The following is a 20,245-nucleotide window of genomic DNA, read 5'->3' as shown; positions in this document are numbered from 1 at the left end:
AGAAATGCAGTTAATTGTGTTTTTATTTAATATGTTGTTTAAAAAAATGGCCTGATAGAAACGTAATTTTCCACAAGCAGAAGAACAAAAAAGTCTCAAAACAGAAGAGCCTGAGGATCCTAAAATGTTTTTTTTTCAGATATTGCATAATGTGAGTTTTCTTAACTTCCTCGTGTTAACACCCATCGCTTTGCACAATACAAGTGAGAACGAGCTACTGCTGCATATTGATGAAGTGTCTTTAAATGCAAAGCAGAAAATTACAACAAATGCGGCCCAGATTATGAATAAGTCTTTGTATTGTGTTGCTTATTTGCTTTCAAGCTCTTCCTGGTAAAAAAAAGTGATCTAGAACTGATTTACTTGTAATATTTTACACACGAAAGTCTGTAAACTTCAATTTGTATGCAATATTTTGGACCTAGATTTCTGCTTGTTTCTGAAAAAGTATAAAAAAAGAGGAAACAAAATTTGCAAAATGCAAGTTAGGAACTGAAGTGTCACCACCTGCGGCGGAAACACCCTTGACAATATATTCTCAGGAAGCAGTACATGCTCACATTCTCATGAGGCTCATGCAACAGTTCTCCACCACCCAAAAAAAAGATGCTTGACATCTGCCTGATCTGCTGCATTTGGGCTGCAGGTAGGACAACATTTTAATTTTAATTCAAGTAGGAAACAAAATAATGTTTATATTGGGTTTTGGGAGAATACAGAATACAAATTTGGAGCCAAAAAACCAAGTGTGATCTCATTTTTCTGACCGTTCTACCTCTTTCTTGTAAAATAAAACAAAAACAAAACACTTTCTTAAAGTGTTTCTGTTTTGTGCCTCCTCAAAGAGTGAAAGAAAGGCGGTTATCTTCAAAATCAGGAAATCCTACAATGGAGTCAGTGTAACGGTTCTAGCACAGACAAAGCCACAAAGATTCGCTTTAGTTCTGGCGTTTTCATCTTACACTAAAGTTTATTTTCCCAAAGATCATCAAAGAAAACAAAATGATTGAAAATGTATTTGTGTTAAAGTGAATCAGTTGTTTTTAAAATGTTTCCTGACTTTTTTTAAATTATTCTAATTCTTATAAGTAGGGGAGTAGCGCTTTGTTTTGCCAACAATTCGATTCATATCATAAGTTGTGGTTGTTCATCCGATTATTGATTTATTTTTGACGATCCGCAAAAAAAAACAATTAAGCAAGAATTAATGCCAAATCCATTCACATTTTAATTTCCTAAAGTTCAGCCCACTGTTATTTTTTTTTTTTTTTATAACAGAACATTAGACCACATGCTATGGTCACATGTTTACACACACTGGAATAAATGATTTATTTTATTTTGAAATAGTTTTATAAAAGTAAAGATCAATTCGATTAACAGCTTGCCTCAGACGGATGGATCCGGTTCGATTGTTGGAGTATAAATCAATTCATTGACTCATCGTTACACCCCTACTTATACGTAGGTAACTCTTGCTTCAAAGAAGGAGGTAAAAAGAGACCGTCGACGGTAACTACAGCCATACATATCAGTCTGAAAACCCTCAGTTAAGAGTCCTTGCAGAGTTGAAGTCTGTGTAAAAATCTTGAAAGATGTGTAAAAGTTTCAAATGAGCTGCTGTTTTCCTGAAAGGTTCAGAATAACTGGGTTTGTAAAGGGTTCTATTGAAAACCAATCCTGACCTATAATTTCAGACTTTCATCATTAAAATAACCTTTAACTTTTTTTTGGGGCCTCAACTAATTTGACTAATTCGGTTTGGATGAAGCTAAATTCTGGGCTTTACACGCGCATTTAAGAAAAACACCGATTGTAAGTTCTTGTCTTCCACCATAACGGTGTTCACACTGAAGGAGCAGGGTGGGGCTTCCTCTTCTGTTTTTTTACTGTTTACTAGCTCATGTCCGCAACCTACAGCTGGAAGAGTCTTGGTGCAAAATGCCAAAGCGGTAACGTTCTCGCAAATCTTGTTCCAATATTTTTTTTTTTTCACAGCTCTATTCTGAGAATTGAAAGAATCATTTTGGCCGGACACAAAACCACAACTGTAAAATGTCTCTGTAATGATTGATTTATCAAACGGTTGGCAGTTCGGTGAATTAAAAGCGATGCCATCTAGTCGTCCCTACCAAATCTGAGTTCCTCATTGGTCAAAGGTCACCGGATTTAACTTTCAACAAGAACTCACTGGATGCCAGTTTTGTACGTAGAGCTGGAAAATCATTGTGGAAAAATGCTTAGCTGTGAGTTAACGTGAAAGTTTTGAACGAGGAAGCCCAAAACGCGCGTTGATGTGGGTTTACATTGACCTTTCTTTGGAAGCGGTCACCTGAAAGCAGGTTGCCAAGGGCGGTGTAAACAAAGCTTACATAGCCTATATCATGCCTTTCCTCAAGCCTTTCAGAGTAAACTTCATCCATATATGATCATATATTACCGTCGGCACACTAAAAAGGAAACATGTTATTTTTGCAAGTACATTTATCTACCCGGAATTAAGACAAATGCATACCCGAGGCCGTGTGGGTGCCGCTCATTTCATGACATCAACCTAAAGCTTCAGCAGCATGTCTGCGTTTCTCCCAACAAAGTCCCAGTTCACCATTTAAAAAATAAACTTTGTGTTTTTGTGAACATTAAACCATTCATTTATACATAATTGTAGCTTTTGAGTATTTACAATATTTAAAAGCAGCAAATTTAATTATTGTAAATAATTAAATAGGACTTAAACCTGTCCCCCAGCCAGGACTTGAACCTGGCTGAGGGACCTGGAACAAAATCACCAAAGGGGGTCCTTTCTGTTTGGAATTCGCCAGTTCTCCGAAACGCATGCGTGGCTTCTTCCCACCGTCCCATACATCTCTAAACTGTCCCTCGGTGTGATGCGAGTGTGTATGGGTATGTTATTGTGGCCCTGCGACAGACTGGCGACCTGTCCAGGGTGCACCCTGCCTTCACCCACGAGCGGCTGTCTTAGGCTGCGGCTGCCCTGTGACCCTAAAAAGGGAGAAAGAAAAAAAAACAGGTTTCGAAACTGAATGACTGATTAAATTCGTATCTACATCTATAAATAACAAATCTACCTTCTTTTAGACACCGAGAAGGAGGGTTTAAGGACAGGGATGTCCAGTTAGCTTAGTCTGTTTAGTTTGGCAGTCAGAGATTGGATTTTATGTTTTTGTGCAATTATCAGTGTGCAGCCCATTAAGACAACTGTGTTGCGATATTGGACAATATAAATAAAATTGAATTGATTTTTGACAGCTGCATATGCAGAAGATCCTTTCAAAATAAAATACTCTCAAATAAAGCCTTCATGGTGCAAAGTTGTGCTTGAAGACAAACACCAAGAATCTGCACAACACTTTACAATTCAACCAACTCCTCAGACAAACATATCCCACTTCTTCTACCTAATACCCACCTTTTCAAATTAAGAGCTTTTTATTAAGTCGTTGGAATTATTTACTTCACCTTTTCCTATGTAGAGATTTCTTTCTCCATGTTTTCCAGTAATGCCGTTTTTTAGTCCCTATAACTTGAATGTCTCGTCTTTAAACAACTGTTTCTATGTCTTCCTGGTTTGTGTGACATTAATTAATTTCATTTTGATTCCACAGAAAAACTAGAAATAATTAACTTTTTGTGTTCGTTTTTGTCAGCATAGATTATAGATTAAAGAAAACTTGCCACTGATTTTTTTTAAACATATAAAGGTTCAAATCATACTTGTCATAGTCAAATCAAACATTTACCTTTTTTTTTTAGTTGCAGTCTTCCCGGGTTCTTTGGCTTTCAACATTGGAACAAAAAATCCCAAAGTCTTTTCTGGAGAGAAGAATGATTTTTTTGGATATAAAGTGCTTCAGATGAAATCAGCTGAGAAGATGGGGTATGTTTTTATTTGCTGAAAACTTTCAGCAAGCCCTTTTTTAATGATCGCTTATGGTTTAACTAGACAAACTACTCACAATAAATTTGGGATATTGCTTTTCTGATGTGGTATGAATTTAAATCAAATGCATGAAAGCTACTTTTGATATTACTAATGAGAAGAAACTGCATTTTTAGTAGTTTGAGATTTATTACCCAAAAAATTAAGACACTATTGAAGATAGCCCCAAGTAACAGAAACTGACCATGTCAAAAGAGGGTTTTCCAGCATTTGCTTCAATAACAGCTTGACAGGGACGTGTCCTGTTCCTCACTAACCTCATGATGTTGCTCTGAGGCGTTCCACTCTTCCACAAGTTCTGCCAGGTCACTTGGAGGTGAGGTGAGGTCAGATCATCCGGTCTCTGCTTCAGTTGGTCCCAGGCCTGCTCTATGGGGTTCAGGTAAATGGAAAATTGCGTATACTTGTAGAGCGCTTTTCTTCAAAGGCCCAAAGCACTTTACAGTCCCATACACACATTCACCCATTCACTCACACTGGTGGCGGCTCCGCTGCCGAACACTGGCACCAACCTTCCACCAGAGGCAAGGTGGGGTTCAGTGTCTTGCCCAAGGACACTTCGACACATGGAGGGGCAAGGCGGTAATCTAACCCGCAATCTTCCAATCGGAGGTCGACCGCCCTACCACTGTACCACGGCCGCCCGTCTGAGGTCATTGCTGGCTAGACCATATGAGACACTCTCAGTTCCAGGTGTCCAACTGTGACTATTCTGGCACCATGTGGTGGAGCATTATCATCCATGATTGGAAGTTGGGGGTGAGCTGGTGGGATTGGGGGACAATGATGTTCCTGAGGTAAGAACGTGCACTGACTGGACCATCAACAATAACCAAATGGGTTTTAGTCTGACTGGTGATGCCTGACTGTACCACCTTCTCCACCAAAGCCAACTCTAGAAACCATGTTGACCTTGGCATGTTGGTCACCTCGCCTTCTCCAGCAGCACTGACAACCATCATTTCTGTGCAAAGTGACCCAACACTCATCGGTGAACTGCACAGTAGACCATTGCTGCTCTGGTCACATGGTCTTTTGGCCCCTCAAAACATTCACTGTGACGTATTGGTGTCAGTGGAGCCACCTGTAACAGTCGTCTGGCATTCCAGTCAAAGCCTCTGAGTCAAATGGTTTGTCTGGGAACCCTAGTACCCCTAACATCTGGTAAACGGGCCTGCAGCTGTGTGGCGTTTGGTAAACCATCATGGTGATGGTCTGTCAATGGTGGGGCTCCACTTCTGGGTCTGCCAGTAGTTCTGTGTCTTGATGCAAGGGTGCTGATGATACATTGAGACTCACCAAGTTCACCTAAAACATCTGACTGTCTACTACCAACCAGAAGGCACACACAATGTTGTGCCTTCATGGTTGAATGATGAACTTGGAATGACTTGCTGCCAAAATCAGCTTTTTATACCCACAGCATCTTGGCATTGATGTCACATTGAAAAGTGTTTTTTTGTTTTTAAGAGTATCGTGGTTTTGGCCCCGATAGGTAAGACACACTGTACACAATGAGACTAAGATGTGGAAAACAGAAAACACGGTGTTTCTTTCACCCTAATATCATTACCTCTGTATCCTGAAAATCTGTGAAGTGAAACACTGTGTTTACAACATTCCCCAAGTTTCTCTGCAATATCCCTAAATTATTGTGAGTATTGTAAGTTTTACGTCATGTGGCTAATATATGTAACCATATGTACTTTCCTTAACCTGATAGCTTAACTGTGATCCACAGAATTATTATCACGGCACCTCTGAGCTTAAACGGATCTGGGAAAATATGCAAATACAGCCACGAAGGAAAGCCAAGTTGCCAGACTTCAGAGGGTATGAACCTCTAACACTCTCAATCCCCGTAATCAAATAAATAAAACAAAAATACTTAAATAAAATGTAAATAGGGAGCATTTGATGAATGTGACTACAAAGCTTTTTTTTCTAAATTTGTTCTGTCCAACAGCTGAGCAAACAGATGAGAGCTGAATGTCTCTTGTGTTGGACATTTTACTTTTACAATAGGGGTTATGAATCTTCTGAATCTTCTGACACATGAGGTGTATATTTGTACAAACCCCTTTTGTATTTGAGGCTAAACTTTATTTATAAATGTAGCCAACCACAAAGCTTGTTGATTACTTCAATTTTACTTTGACAGAGTTTCCGGAATCAAACACGACTGTGATCAAGCACTTGGGTTTGTCAATAGCTGCTAAACCCAATGGATCCGAGTTCACAGTAAGAGCTCCTCACATTCTGAGGGATCTTTAGGGGACATTCCAACTGGATTTCTCTTTCATCTTCTGTTTTAGGTGTGCAGTCCAAGTGTTGTCCATGAATGCTATGGGAACTCCTACCTCAACAGTTGGTGTTTTAGCATGAAAGATAATCTTTCCTCCATTTTTAAACCAGGTTTCCAAGGTGACAGAATTGGAAATGACGTAGTCTGTCCTGTCCATGTTTGCTCTGCTCTAAATCAAATGTGCTAAACCACATTTTTTTTTCCAGAGTGTACCAAGAATAAAGTAGACCTGGTCTTTCTGTTTGACGGCTCACGCAGCATGACTGAACAAGACTTTGAAAAAAACAAAGATTTCATTGAGAGTATAATGAAAAGTTTACCCAACACAACAATCAAGGTCAGTAAAGCGCCGCAACATTTACAGATTAGTTTACATCAGTCACATTGTTATCATCAGTAATGTGGATGTTTTATTACTCGTGCTTCAGTTTGCAGCAGTTCAGTTCTCCACCACCTTCAGGACAGTTTTTGACTTCAATGACCACGCCGCAGGGAGAGCTATGGAGAAACTGAAGAAGGAAAAGCACATGATGGCACTCACCAACACATATGAAGCCCTTCAGTTTATCTTGTGAGTAACTTCACAGCTAGTGAGAGAGCTGTTCAAACTTGATATTGTTGTGAAGTGAAAGCTACACAAAGCTTTCTGTGTGACGAGTGTCACTGATGTTGGTTCCAGAACCAACCTGTTTGAAAACAAATCAGCGGGTGCCACCCCTAATGCAACTCAAGTTCTGGTTCTCATCACGGACGGAGATCCCAGTGATCCTCACAAGAAAGCAAGTCTTAAAACATATGAGGAGAAGAACATCATTCGGTTTGTCATCGGGGTAAGTTATAAATAAAAAAATAGAAACGTGTGTTTGTTGAATTAGTGGAGAAGCTGTTTGCTAAAATTTGTAGGAAACATCAACAGTCTAGTAAATGTGTGAGATTTATTGTCCTGAAGATATCAAATGTCTGACCCATTATGGTGTTTTGGCAAAGTTATCATTTCAGTTTTTTGGTTTAAGGTAAAAATTGACAGCATGGAGAAAATTAAACCCATTGCTTCAGAGCCAAAGGACAAAAATGTTTTTAAAATTGAGGACTATCAGGGCCTTGATGGGATTTTAAAAAACTTCCAAAATAAGATCTTCAACATGGAAGGTAGTTTTTTTTTCATTTTCTTTTTTTATACCTTTTCTTCAAGTTTGTATCTGATCTTCCATCCTCCATCAGTAAGTAGTAAGTAACCCGGCGTGATCTTTTTCAGGGTCCAAAGCTGCTCTGGCAGGAGACTTAACTAATGAAATGTCTCAGAGTGGATTCAGTGCTGCCTATTACAGGGTGAGTGATGCTAAATACTACCAGCACTTTTTAATGATTCCAAGAAAACATCAATGTGGACATATTTAGCATAAAAGGGCATGAAATAATTTTTCCAAAAGGTAAAAAAAATGCCTAAGCAACCCACCCGTGTCGTCAACTACAAGAGGCAGAAAATAAAACACTTTACCATCAGATATTTGATAATGGTTTCGGTAAATCCTGTAAATGTAATGTTGTATGTTGCACAGTTTATTAGCAATGCTACCATCGTTACTAGATTAGCATAAAAGATTCATATCTAAACAGAAAGCCTGCTGGCTTGACACCAACACCCACATCACCATAACGACAATCAAAACAAAATGATACTTGTCAAGAACAGATTTGTAAAACCACATAGAAACCAAATTCAATCACCAAAAATCCTATATCAAGCATTTTCACGATTCATGACTTCATACATTTTTGCATTTTAATTAATATTTGATATAAAATAGATTTAATAGAACAATAACTGATGGTGCACCTGTTAGGACTGGGGTGCCTGGCCAATGCCACTTATCATCTTTTCTTTCCATCCATTCACATTAAAAGTGTAACCTGTCCAACAACCAGAAAACATTTATCCTCACATTTCCCAGACATTTTTATCTAAACCTACAGTACTTTATGATCACTCGTTACAACTGGAGGCAAAGTGGAGTAAAAATGTCTTGATTAAGAAACAATAACTATCCAACCTGGGATGAGAGGTTTGTGTTCTAAGTGGGCTTTACCATTGACAGGACACCCTGGTCCTGGGCTCAGTGGGATCAAACAGCTGGCGTGGTTCTCTGGAAGAGCGTCATCATCAACATGAAAAACAGATTTTAGATTCATACATGGAAATGGACTCCTACATGGGTAAACTTTCCACATTCTGCTTAGTTAACATGTGCCTGTTTGAAATTATCTTTAATGTTTAATATCAGTCTATCTTGGTGGTCAATAATTAGGATTCAGCTTATCCACTGGAGAGAGGAATGGAGTTCCTCTGTATTTCTCAGGCGCTCCCCGGTTTCAGCACACTGGACAGGTTGTGGTTTTCAATCGAACTGGAGGACAATGGATGGTACAGCAGAGACTAGAGGGGAGCGAGGTAACTCCATAAAATTATACCTACTGGAATTCAAATTGAGAAGGTAAAATTACTTGTGCTCGGCAAATGACTTGATGCTGCTTGGAAAGTTTTCTGAAAAAAAAAAAGTTCACTCACTTTCATGATTACTAAGAGGAAACCACTGAACTTCCTGGCAACACCACAAACCTGAGCATTAACAGAAAACTTCAGAAAGCACTTCAATTGCCTAAAGCACCACTAATACAGACATTATATTCCTCAGGTTGGTTCCTATTTTGGCGCGGAGCTCTGCACTGTAGATATTGATTTGGATGATAGCACTGACTTTCTGTTGGTGGGAGCTCCAATGTTATACCAGCCTCTACAAAAGACAGAGGGAAAAGTCTATGTCTACACTCTGACTGATCAGGTGGGTCATCGTGAGACTGAAAGGGTCAGCATTATTGACACACTGATTTTGAAACAGAGGACATTTGTTTCCTGTAGTTGCAACTGGAAATGAAGCTGAATGTGACGGCTCCATCCATGGGGAGATTTGGCTCCACCCTAGCAAGTCTCGCTGATCTGAACGGAGATGGACTCAGAGACGTAGCAGTTGGCGCCCCTCTGGAAGACGATAACCATGGAGCCGTGTACATATATCTCGGAGATCGAAAAAGTGGGATACGCCACACCTTCAGCCAGGTGACAAAAAGACTGAGTCTGAAACATCTACTTAAGCAAATGGATCAATGTGATCAATTTTGTTTCAATCCTCGATTTTAGTTTAATCTTCAGGGGACAAACACAAACAAATTCAGAGAAAAGTTTGAAGGGGATGCAACAGAAATTCAGCAAAAAATGTCCAATTTCAAGATCCAGCCAAGACAACTGAACTGTTAATGTTTTTGAAAAATCACATTGATACAATCTCAGCTGCAAACTAGCACTTCATAAATCAACTAAACTGAATTGATAAGAGGCCTTGCGATGCACAGCGAACAGCCCAGGGTACCTCACCCTTCATCAGCTGTGTTGGAACCAGCATTTCTGTGACCCACTATAAAAAGAATGCAGGTTTAGACAATGGATAGATGTCTGGAATTGAAAACATTAAGGTATGTTCAATGTGAAACTAAAAGATTCGAGACGAACTGGCTCCTAGGTGGATTTAACGCAAAGACCATGGGCTCCTGCTTAGGTTTCCAGCAGGACTCATTATTTCCTCAGTCTATAGCAGAGACTCCCCCCTGGTGTGAAAGGTCTGTAATGCCCCTCCAGCGCTCACAATACTTCCTAGTTCAATTGCCCGTAACCTGCTTCTATAGATGCAAAGCAAAACTAATCTCTACTCTAATCTCTGCCTTTCCCAAATTACAGATTTCCACATCCTAAATCTGTAGTTTTATTCTCAAATGAGCAACGTGTTTTTAGGACAGACAAAATCGGAATCAAAGATATGAATTATCACTTTTAAAACAAGCAGGAAAGCAGTTTTTAAAAAAGCTATTTAAACTGTTTAATAACAAGCCCTTACTACATTTTATGTAAAAAATGTCATAAATATGAAAAAGGTTCTCTTCATGTTTCAGAGAATCAGTGGAAAGAATTTTCAACCTGCAATGAAGCTGTTTGGGCTAGCCATTGATGGACATGGAGACCTTGGAAATGATGGGCTTCCAGACATTGTGGTTGGATCACAGGGAGCTGCTGTTGTTTTAAGGTATGCCTATAGTGAACTCTGTATGCGATTCCTGCATGCATGGTTTTTTAGAGTTAATACTTGATCATTAACTTTTTTGTAAAGATAAATTTAATTAGTTTTTTTTTAAAACATTTTTCTTGTTAGACATCAAACTAGCATCACAGCTGATCATTAGGAATGTTGAGGAAACAATCCTCCAGACAGACAGTGTGACACTTGGATTTCTTAGAAAAATAACACTAAATTGACAATCATGGTCAAAGTGCTCAGTGTGCTATGTGTGTGTGTACTAAATGTAAAAGTACCAAGGTGTCTATTGGTCAAACTTTTTGATATCAGCCATTTAAGTTAGCGTTCTCTGATACATCCCATATAGTGGCTTGCCCTCCCATACATCCTATAGTTCACAAGTCCTCAGCCTCTTTCCCTGCGGCTAGCATACAGTCTTTAGTTGCTGGTATGTTTAGTGAAGAGCTTTCCTGTCGAAACATCGTGGTCTGTAACTCTTCCTTTGGCCATAATTATTAATCCTGCAAGATATCTGATAACTACCAGGGCATACCAGTTCATTGCTCTGGTCTTGTTCCTGCCTGTGAGCTGGCTTCTCTGGACTTGCCTTACTCGTTGGAGGTACTTGGTGGTCGCATCTTTTCTTGTTGCTTGTTCCAGGTTGCCAAATGCCTGTGGTATCCCATGGTACTTGTAATTGTCCTCAATATCTGCTATTTTTCCTTCTAACAGTGAGATTCCTTCTGTGTAATCTACCTAGGCTCTCTTTGACATCCTCCAATGGCATTTTTCAAGCTCGAATGACATCCCAATGTCAGTACTGTAGACCCTCACTCTTAGTGTATGGCGTTATATCATCCATGTAGAGGAAACTTATTCCTGAGTCAGTATCCGTAGCCAGTCTAGTTAACCATTTGGCTCAGAACTATGCAGAACTCAGTGGGGACAGAGCATCTCCTGGTATATGTCACATTTCATGGACATCAAAAGTGGTTTTTCACAACCTCATTGAGTTTATTATGAAGGATTTTAGAAACCTGTTGATGTTGTACAGCTCCAAGCATTCAGCGATCCATGTGTATGGCATTAAGTCATAGGCTTTCTTGTAATCAATTCGGGCAATGCCCAGGTTGGTAAGTCATGACTTGCAGTCTTCAGTGGCTGTTCTGTCAACAAGGATTTGGTCTTTGACTCCTCTGGTATCTCCACCAAAGCTCTTCTGTTCTACTCATGTGCCCAATTGTCTTGGTTGCAATGATGCATAAGGGATCCTTCTGGATCAGGATTGTTCCCCCTTCCGTTAGCCATTCGGGGCTAGTTCCATCTTTTGGCAGCTGTTTCATTTGTGTTGCCAGGCGCTCATGCAATGCAATGAGTTGAGCCAGCCTTTAACCAGTGGGTGTGTATCATGTCAGGGCTCAGTGCTGTCCAGTTTTTCATGCGTGTGATCACAAGATTCTGTTCTCAGATGTTCATCCCTCAGAAAGACAAGTTCTGGTTGGGAGTTTGATACAGCCCCTACGCTGGCCTGGTGTTCTGGTTCTTCTATTTGAGTTGTACCTCTTCAATCTGAAATTGTGAAATTAGTTGCCATTTGTGGATTTTGGAACGTTACGCTACCAGTTGCTTTGCAGTAAACTTTGTGGATTTCAAAGCAAACCGTTTCCATATGTAATCTCATCAGGATTATTTGAGTAATTGCATTCCAACAGAACCAACACACTGGATTATGTTATTGTTTATTATCCCCCAGGGAATTGAATCCTGATATCCTATGTGCCATACATACATTTTTTCATATTTTTTATTTTCTTTATGTTCCAATCAATCTATGCACCGTAGATGTTTTGTCTTGTTTTTTTTTTTGTTGTTGTGATTGCTTGACATAAACTAATTGAACAATTTTCCTTCATGGGATGTGTTCCAGCTCCAAGCCAGTCTATAATGTTGCAGCTTCTGTGTCATTCCATCCTGAAATGATAAGTATCGAGAAAATCGATTGCGTGAGCCATGCCCATGAAGTTCTGCCCATGGTTAATCTAACGACGTGTTTTGAGTTGAAAGAGGCAACAAAGAGCGTAACAGGTAGAAGAACCAGACTCATAAATGAAATATATTTTTAAAAATGGATGGCTGATAATATGATTTTGGGACCTTCTGTATGTATTTGTAGAAAAAGCTAACTCCGCCATAAGAATCCTGTACATGCTCAGCATAGATTTAATGAGACAAACCCATCGAGGATTCTTCAACCCAACTGATAAGAAAACCAAGAGTCTTCACATGCACTGCAACTTAACCACACAAGTGACGTGTTTCAACCATTCAGCCTACATGCCGGTATGCCACTTCATAAAATACTGCCTTTCAAACTTTATCAGGTATGTCCACACTGGTTTAAACTCCTCTTTTTGTCTGCAGAAATGTGTAAAAGACACTCTATCCCCTATCAGCGTTAAGTTAAGCTTCTCCCAGCCTGATAATGACAACGCAAGTGCTGTCCTAAACGTGGACAGTAAGAAGGATTCCATTTTTGAGGTGTGTACTCTGAAAAATGTTGTAGTTGGTAAGGGGGGGGGGTCATGCCTTAAAAAAGCTAAAAAGCATACATTCTTCAAAAGATGTTGGAACAAGTGGGGTAATGTTAAGCCAGGTCGGATTAATTTTCTTATTCTAACCTTGAATTTTTACTGACAACAATCCAACAAAACATTGAGCAAAATTAAAAGTATAACAACTATGTAAAGTTTTTTTTTTAAACTTATGTCATGAATTATTGTAGTTTTTTTTCTTTCTAAAGAACTTCCAAAACTTAAATAAACTCCTGCTTGGGCACTAATCCCATTTTTACTTTTTTTGTAAGTGATAGATCAGGGAAAAAGTTGCATTTGTGTGTTTCTTCACCTCACTAGAATAAACACTAATTATAATCAGAAACATTCATCCATTTTGAGACATTTAATCATCCTGGTTAACAGCAGTGTTGACTGGTGTCCATCTCCAGTGTTGATATTCTTTCGACTACCATAACTCATTTATGCAATGTATTTCCAGAGGGTTCTGAAGTGGAGAAAAGTCACCTTGCGCTGATATACAACACTTTATAGTAGTGAAGTGCTCACGCAATCAAGACAAATTAGCCAAACTTGACACAGAGAAAAGCAACTTTGCACCAGAATCGCCTGATTCACATTGACTACATTAACAGTCAAAGAGTTATAGCATGTCAAGAGCGTGTGTTATTCAGGTATCGCCTGTGAAATCTCTGGTGTTAAAGGGTTATGATTAGGCTTGTGGCAGGAATAAGTTGAACAAAATTAATAGTGTTTTTCTTTTTTTAACAGATTCCATTTGAGAAACAATGCAAGAAGAATGACACTTGCATTGCAGAATTGGAAGTTGATTTCAACTTCATGTAAGTATATTCAACATACACGGAACAGCCATTCTGCCACTGTCTCTGACTAGATGCTCTTTGAATCTACAAGGACGCCAACGCTGTTGGTGTCCGACCAGAGTTACTTCAACGTTTCCATAGTACTGGTCAATAAAGGGGACGACTCGTACAACACCAGCCTCACTGTGCTCCACTCTCCTGGCCTTTCCTTTTCCAGTATGAATGTCACAAAGGTGATTCAAACTTTCTGTCTATGAACAGGGTCATTCTTAAGAGTTTTTGGCAGCAGCATTGATCCATCAAAAAAACTGTCACAAATATATATGTAAAGGGTTTGAACTCAGCCTTTTTCTTTCCTTTAAAAGGCCACAAGACAAACTTTGTATGAGTGCTATGATCTGAAAGAAGTGCTTGACAGAACTCAGTGTGGCATCAGCCGTCCTGTGTACCGCAGCGGCTCCAAGGTGAGTTCCGATAGGCATGTTGACACCATTCCTAAAACGAGTCAAAACTAGCTGTTTCTCCAGTGTGTTTGATTCGGGCTTGTTTAGGGCTAACATCAGCATCTCTTGTTTCCATCAAGGCAACATTCCAGTCGTCTTTCCATGTCATTAAGGATATTGATTGGAATGACACAATGACAATGACCGTCTTTGGCAAAAGGTATGCACGTGAGCTAATACATTTCGGTTCATTGCCAAAGTGTTTTCTGTAATTGAGACAACTGTGTGTCCATAGTGATAACACAAACTCCAGCACGATTGATTCTGTGACCAAAACCATTAAGGTACAATATGAAATCAGGATGGTGATCGCAGTGTAAGTTTTCCTTTTCTTATCAACTGTTTAAATTAGGGGTGAAACAATCAATTGATCATTTGATGAATTGATTTATCCAACCAGATCAATCTGTCTGCGGCAAGGTGTGATTCAAATCAAACTATTCCATTATAAAACTGTTTCAAAATGAAATAAATGTATTATTATGGATATGGCAAAATAGCATTTGAATTGAGGTGCGGTAGGTTTTATTTTACTTTAACGTAAAAATGACCAAGTGACATGGACTGTAATGATGAACATTTTTTTCTGCCATCACAGCGAACAATACACACATGATGACGGCAGAAAATTATCAACCATCATTCCAGTTCAACGTGTGGAAACTCTTTGAATTTAGCAAAGACATGTGGCCATGCAGTGTGGTAGAATGTTCTAATAATATTCCGTTTGGATTATTTAATTTGAAAAAACAGTGGGCTGAACTTTATGAAATGTGAATGGATTTGCCATTAATTCTTGTTTACTTGTTTGTTTTTACGCCTATTAAATTTACACTTCATTGTTTTGAAGAAATACAAAGAATCTGCAAAACTTTACCTGCACTGTTCAGTAGCCAGGTATTTATCTCTGAGTCACACTGTTTGAATTTTGGGCAAAAGATGTCCTGGATCCATTTTAGGTAAGAGAATCGGATTGAACCAATATCGACAATGAATCGTATAAATCAAACCCAAATTACAATATGAATAGAATAGTTAGTGAAATTGATCGTTACACCCCTAGTTTAAATATTTCACAAAATTTCACAAACACAGATCCTGTAAGTTATTGAATGTTTACAAAAGAATTTTGTTTAACCGAGTCTTCTTTCATAGGAAAGAGGAGAGTGTCACCTACCTGAACTTCACAACAGAGGATACAAAACCCAAAAAAATGGTCATTACTTACCAGGTGAGACACCAGCAGCATCCTTCCCTCTGAAGGCCATGTCACATAGCCACAATGTACATTTTGCACGGATGAAAACTGGTCATACGTGAATATAGGTGGAAAAAGTGAAAAAAGTTGTGGTCTGTACGTGAAATTTTTACAAATGTATCACAAATGAACCATGTCAACTACGGAAGAAGTTAGACTAAACCATGCGAAGAACACATAAATTAACAGAGAACATGACTATTGTGCTGTTTATATGCAATTCATTGGTGATTTGTGTGTGAACTCATTTAAGTGTTTTCTATTCACTAGTTTTTATAGTTCGTTTCACTTTTATTAATAAAAATATATCAAGTATCTTAAGATGAAATGTTACTTGACTGAAAGCATATCCAACAGCATTAAATAACAGAAGGTTTCTATGATTAAAATGTTTTTATGCAGCTAAATGTGTCTGCCTCCAAGTTTGACAACACATTCTGACACAGTTGAAAGAGGGCGGAGCCAAAAATTCATGTACTAAACTGTCAGCAGACCACTCAGGCTTCATAACGGTCGCGGCACACAGCTAATATGTTTGTTTTGCGTATTTTCCACCTATGATATTTCGTGTTTTTTTTTCATGATACATGCGTGATGTACGTACTTCTAAAGTGTTTCTTGTGTTCGTCATTCGGCGACGTGCACAGATGTCCGTCGAGGGTTTCCGCCAACTGGTCTTTAAGCCAATTCTGTTTTGAGCTGTTCAAAATTTTTGGTCTCCTGAGAATTAGCAAGTTTGAGTATGTAACGTAGTTTATTGCAAGAAATGTTTGCCTTTCCACGACCGTTCCACGTGTGTCTATCAGACTCAAGCACGTCCCACCGATGCATAACTTTTATGTAAGGGTTAATGGCCAACGAAGTGTGCGTTATTATTTTTAACGCACGCCGTGGAATCCCGGTTGCTTCCGCGAAGTGCGTTAAAAAGTAATAACGCACACTTCGAAAGTCATTAACCCGCTTGTGCAAAACTTTATTTCAAGTGCAGTGGAAAAACTACTTTAAATTTGTCTTCATTGATTTTTCTGTGTTTTGGTGACAGAAACAAAATAAAATAATTTAAACTACTTAATCTCAATTTAAAAAAAAAAATCCAAGAAAAAAAAGAACAGCTAACTCAAAATGATGGAATATTACCTATGTTGAAAGAAAATCTTACTTAAAAAAAGAAGTTGCTCAAAAAAGAAAGAAAATATGGAAGATTTGATTGTTTTGTGATTTTTTTTATGTTTTGAAAGGAAACTGGAGGGTAAAAAAAAGAAAAGAAATTCTCAGAACCAAACGGTGCACCTTTCAGTCGAAAGCAGAACAGTTCAAAGTCTTAAAGAGGTCCTTAAAGGAGCTCACTTCCGCACTGCCCGTGATCCTTTGTTGTTTGCCGAGTGTGGCCCTGCATCAGCGGCGCCGCAATTCATTGGTGATTTGTGCGTCGTTTATGTAATTTGAACGTGATATGTGCGATGATAAATGCGTGAAAAGTCTGTTAGACGTGTGGAACGGACATGGAAAGCTACATATGCATCTTGCAAAAATCACACACAATTGTGGAAAATTTACATAATAATTGCGTATAAACTATGTAAATTAAAATAAAAAAAATCACACATGTATGCTTTCATACTTGGCAAATGTATGTTGTAGCTGTGTGACATGGCTTTGAAACAGGAAATCAATGTGTGTATGAACTGACAGTGCTCTCATCGTTTACAGATAGATAATACTGGTTTCAAGGAGTTTCCGGTCAATGTGTCGCTGCACTTCCCAACACAAGTCAAAGACAACTTTGAATTAATCAACTATCAGGTTTTAGTTCATAAAGTACGTAGACAAATCGTAAAAAGAGACTTTCATACGATTGTTTTTCTGGTCATACTATAAGATATTTACATATCTTTTCCTTCAGAACAAAACCCAGTGCTCTAGTGCTCCCCATCTAAAATCTGAGGTGAGTAAAAAGCTTTAGAATAGACTAAACATTCGGACTCCTTCAGTAACATCAGTTTGCTTTGTTTCAGCACTGTTCTCCGGACATGGAATGCATCATCACACAGTGCAACAGTTTCAGTCTGAAAAAACACTCTACCGCTGTCTTCAGGCTGGAGGCAGACGTGCATTTTAGAGACATTCGTCATTATGCAGAGGTTCGTACTATAGAAACTAGAAACAGGAAAAACAAGGCAGCGTTCTCAACGGGTGTTCTGTTACTTGACAGATGTTTTCTGGCTTTACTGGAGGCAGCACAGACATCCGATTCAAGAGTTTGATACACGTCGATACCGACAGGAGGCGCTATGTGCTGGCTTCTTACAATGAGGTACGAAGAAGTGTGACGCAACCTCAGCGATCCTTCATCCATTCAATTTTCGATCTTCTGTATTGAACACAGAAAAGCTCTGAGAAGATCAAGCTTTTGAAGAACGGCCAACACACTGAAAACGATCCAACAACGAAATGGGTATGCAAACATCCAAATGAGTACAGAGACTCCAAAGAATAATCGCTTACAGCTTTTCTGCTTTAACAGAGCGAAGTTCGAGTTGAGATCATTGTTTCCCCCAACCAGTGGTTGATCATTGGAACTGGAGCAGGAGGGGGATTGCTGCTTCTCATCATCATAACAATCATCTTGTGTAAAGTAAGAGTTGCCAGTAGATAACAGTGAAGTCGTTGCTCTGTCATGGTGTGAAAGCTGCCATCCTTTAGACAAGTTATGTCTAAAGGATGTGTCCCTGCTAAATACCTGGCTCAGGTGATTACAAATTCTGATAGATTCAAAAAGATCTAGATCAAGCACAGAGGTATCTCTTGAGAAACACCAGTGTCATCCAGCATTTCATTCTTTTACTTATCTTTTAAATGGTATTAAATGTAGATTAACAGACCTTTGAACGTGGGGATGACAAGTCCTTGTGGGGTGGACAAATAGAGAACCTCAGCATAAACCTCAGCAGTTTATTGAGTTAACACAAACATTTATAGCTGTCCTATAACTTCATTTTTGGAGCTTTAGGCTGACCAGGTCACCAAAACCCGCTGAAAATAAGGTTTTAGTGTTTGGTCTTATGCTGCTTTCCATGTCTGTTACAAGCTGGGCTACTTCAAGAGGAAAAAACCGCCGGTGGACGAAGAAGAGGAAGGAGTAGTCTTCAACTTCCCCACGGAACAACACACTAATGGAACAGTTGGTAAATCAGAAGACGAAAGCGATTCGGATCGTGTTCTCGAGGAACAACAGTCTCTTCCCGAGAACAACGGAGAACCTCAACAAGAAGACCAGCCACAGGACCAGGACTTAGCTTAACGAAAATTCAGCCTCACAGCCGCCTAAAACTATCCTGACAACTCGTAAGGAATATAGAGAGAAATCTGGAATAATCACCAAAAGAATTTTTTCTGTTAAAAAAGCAAAACTACGAAACCAGGTCAAGAGTTTGATGACCCAAAATCTAAAATAAATAAATAAATAAATAAATAAATAAATAAATAAATTCTACAAAAATGATGATGCGAATACTTTTAATCAGATTTGTCTTTAAAGCAAATGCTAAAAACTTTGGCCAGAACTGTCTCTAGTGAAGAGAACAACTTTGTTTCTACTTCTGAACGTATTAAAAAAATTCAGTATTTAAGTAATAATCCAGTTCAAACATTTCAAACGAAGAACAAAATGGCTAAAGTAAAAGTAAAGTAAAGTTTTACTTTATTTATCCCACAATGGGGAAATTGTTCTACGCATTTGACCCATCCCCTGGGGGGAAAGGTGAGCTGCAGACGAACCGCACCCAGGAGGCGACAGCTGGCTGGGGAGAGCGGGGATTGAACCGCCAACCCTTCAGTCATTGGACGACCTGCTCTATCGTCTGAGCCACTTGCCACCCAAACAGCAAAGAACCGAATAAATCAGAATCGGGAGGACCTACAGAGCAGAGAACGGTCCTGCTAAGTTGTTCACGCGTCCATCTTCATGAAAATCTTACTAAAATGATTGACAGGTCTGTGTAACTTGCTTTGTATTGTTGAGCCATGTGCAATGTAAAGTGTTCTAAAAGAACCAATAAAGACTCCAATTAAAGAGTAAAATCCTATTTAAAGACTTTGGACATGCTATCAACTTCAAAAGTGAAAAACTTTAAAAAATAAAAACATTTATTCCAATTTTTGTAAAAGAATTACAGTGTTAAATTCTAGTTAACAATCATAGTAGTACTCTGACTCTGAATGTAAGCCCCAAATAACCTTTACTGTGAGAAATCACCTAATTCTGTTGAGCAAAAGGAAAGTTGTAAAAATCATATTGCCATTTCTAAGCATAAACCGCTCTTTTTTGCATGTATGTAAATGTGCGTGGGTCCAAACAGATCTATTTATGTCTGTATATCTCATTTTAATATCTGTTTAGAGTTTTAATCATTGCTTCAGTTGTTTTTTTGTGTGTGAACTGATTTAAGTGTTTTCTATTCACTAGTTTTTATACTTTGTTTCACTTTTATTAATAAAAATATACCAAGTATCTTAAGATGAAATGTTACTTGACTGAAAGCATATCCAACAGCATTAAATAACAGAAGGTTTTAGTATTAAAATGTTTTTTATGCAGCTAAATGTGTCTCCGTCCAAGTTTGGCTTAGACATTCTGACACCATTGAAAGAGGGCGGAGCCAAAAGTTCATGTACGAAACTGTCAGTAGACCAGTCAG

General features: G+C 38.7%; 2 protein-coding genes across 3 annotated transcripts in view; one reads left to right on the top strand and one right to left on the bottom strand.

Moving 5' to 3' along the window:
- Positions 1-20,245, bottom strand: part of LOC101155004 (uncharacterized) — a 44,783-nt gene that overhangs the window by 15,294 nt on the left and 9,244 nt on the right. The window lies entirely within an intron of this gene.
- On the top strand, positions 505-19,036 carry LOC101154755 (integrin alpha-L). Of its 2 annotated transcripts, XM_023954550.2 has the most exons (31): positions 505-646; positions 3,775-3,898; positions 5,703-5,794; positions 6,123-6,202; positions 6,277-6,385; positions 6,473-6,603; positions 6,695-6,837; positions 6,946-7,096; positions 7,280-7,415; positions 7,522-7,595; positions 8,363-8,480; positions 8,573-8,715; positions 8,960-9,106; positions 9,184-9,381; positions 10,269-10,399; positions 12,318-12,475; positions 12,564-12,730; positions 12,812-12,928; positions 13,735-13,805; positions 13,879-14,020; positions 14,153-14,251; positions 14,371-14,450; positions 14,526-14,606; positions 15,446-15,521; positions 17,259-17,366; positions 17,452-17,493; positions 17,564-17,689; positions 17,761-17,862; positions 17,935-18,003; positions 18,073-18,183; positions 18,637-19,036. In XM_023954550.2, the coding sequence occupies exons 1-31, from the start codon at positions 607-609 to the stop codon at positions 18,847-18,849; spliced, it is 3,579 nt and encodes a 1,192-aa protein (XP_023810318.1). In that variant the 5' UTR covers positions 505-606; the 3' UTR covers positions 18,850-19,036. The 2 variants fall into 2 exon arrangements, with proteins under 2 accessions (XP_023810318.1, XP_078803294.1); XM_078947168.1 differs by lacking the exons at positions 6,123-6,202; positions 6,277-6,385.

Source organism: Oryzias latipes, chromosome 1 (assembly GCF_053564925.1).
Source record: "Oryzias latipes strain Hd-rR chromosome 1, Olatipes_Hd-rR_3.1".
Lineage (NCBI taxonomy): Eukaryota > Metazoa > Chordata > Actinopteri > Beloniformes > Adrianichthyidae > Oryzias > Oryzias latipes.
This window is presented reverse-complemented; position numbering and strand designations above follow the sequence as displayed.

What these genes read in the sequence shown, in the direction of transcription:
- LOC101154755 (XM_023954550.2), top strand. Translation starts at nt 607, where the DNA reads ATGCTTGACATCTGCCTGATCTGCTGCATTTGGGCTGCAG. An exon ending in AAATCAGCTGAGAAGATGGG is followed by an intron (nt 3,899 to 5,702) that starts GTATGTTTTTAT and finishes TGTGATCCACAG; the next exon opens with AATTATTATCACGGCACCTC. An exon ending in CTCCCCATCTAAAATCTGAG is followed by an intron (nt 17,494 to 17,563) that starts GTGAGTAAAAAG and finishes GCTTTGTTTCAG; the next exon opens with CACTGTTCTCCGGACATGGA.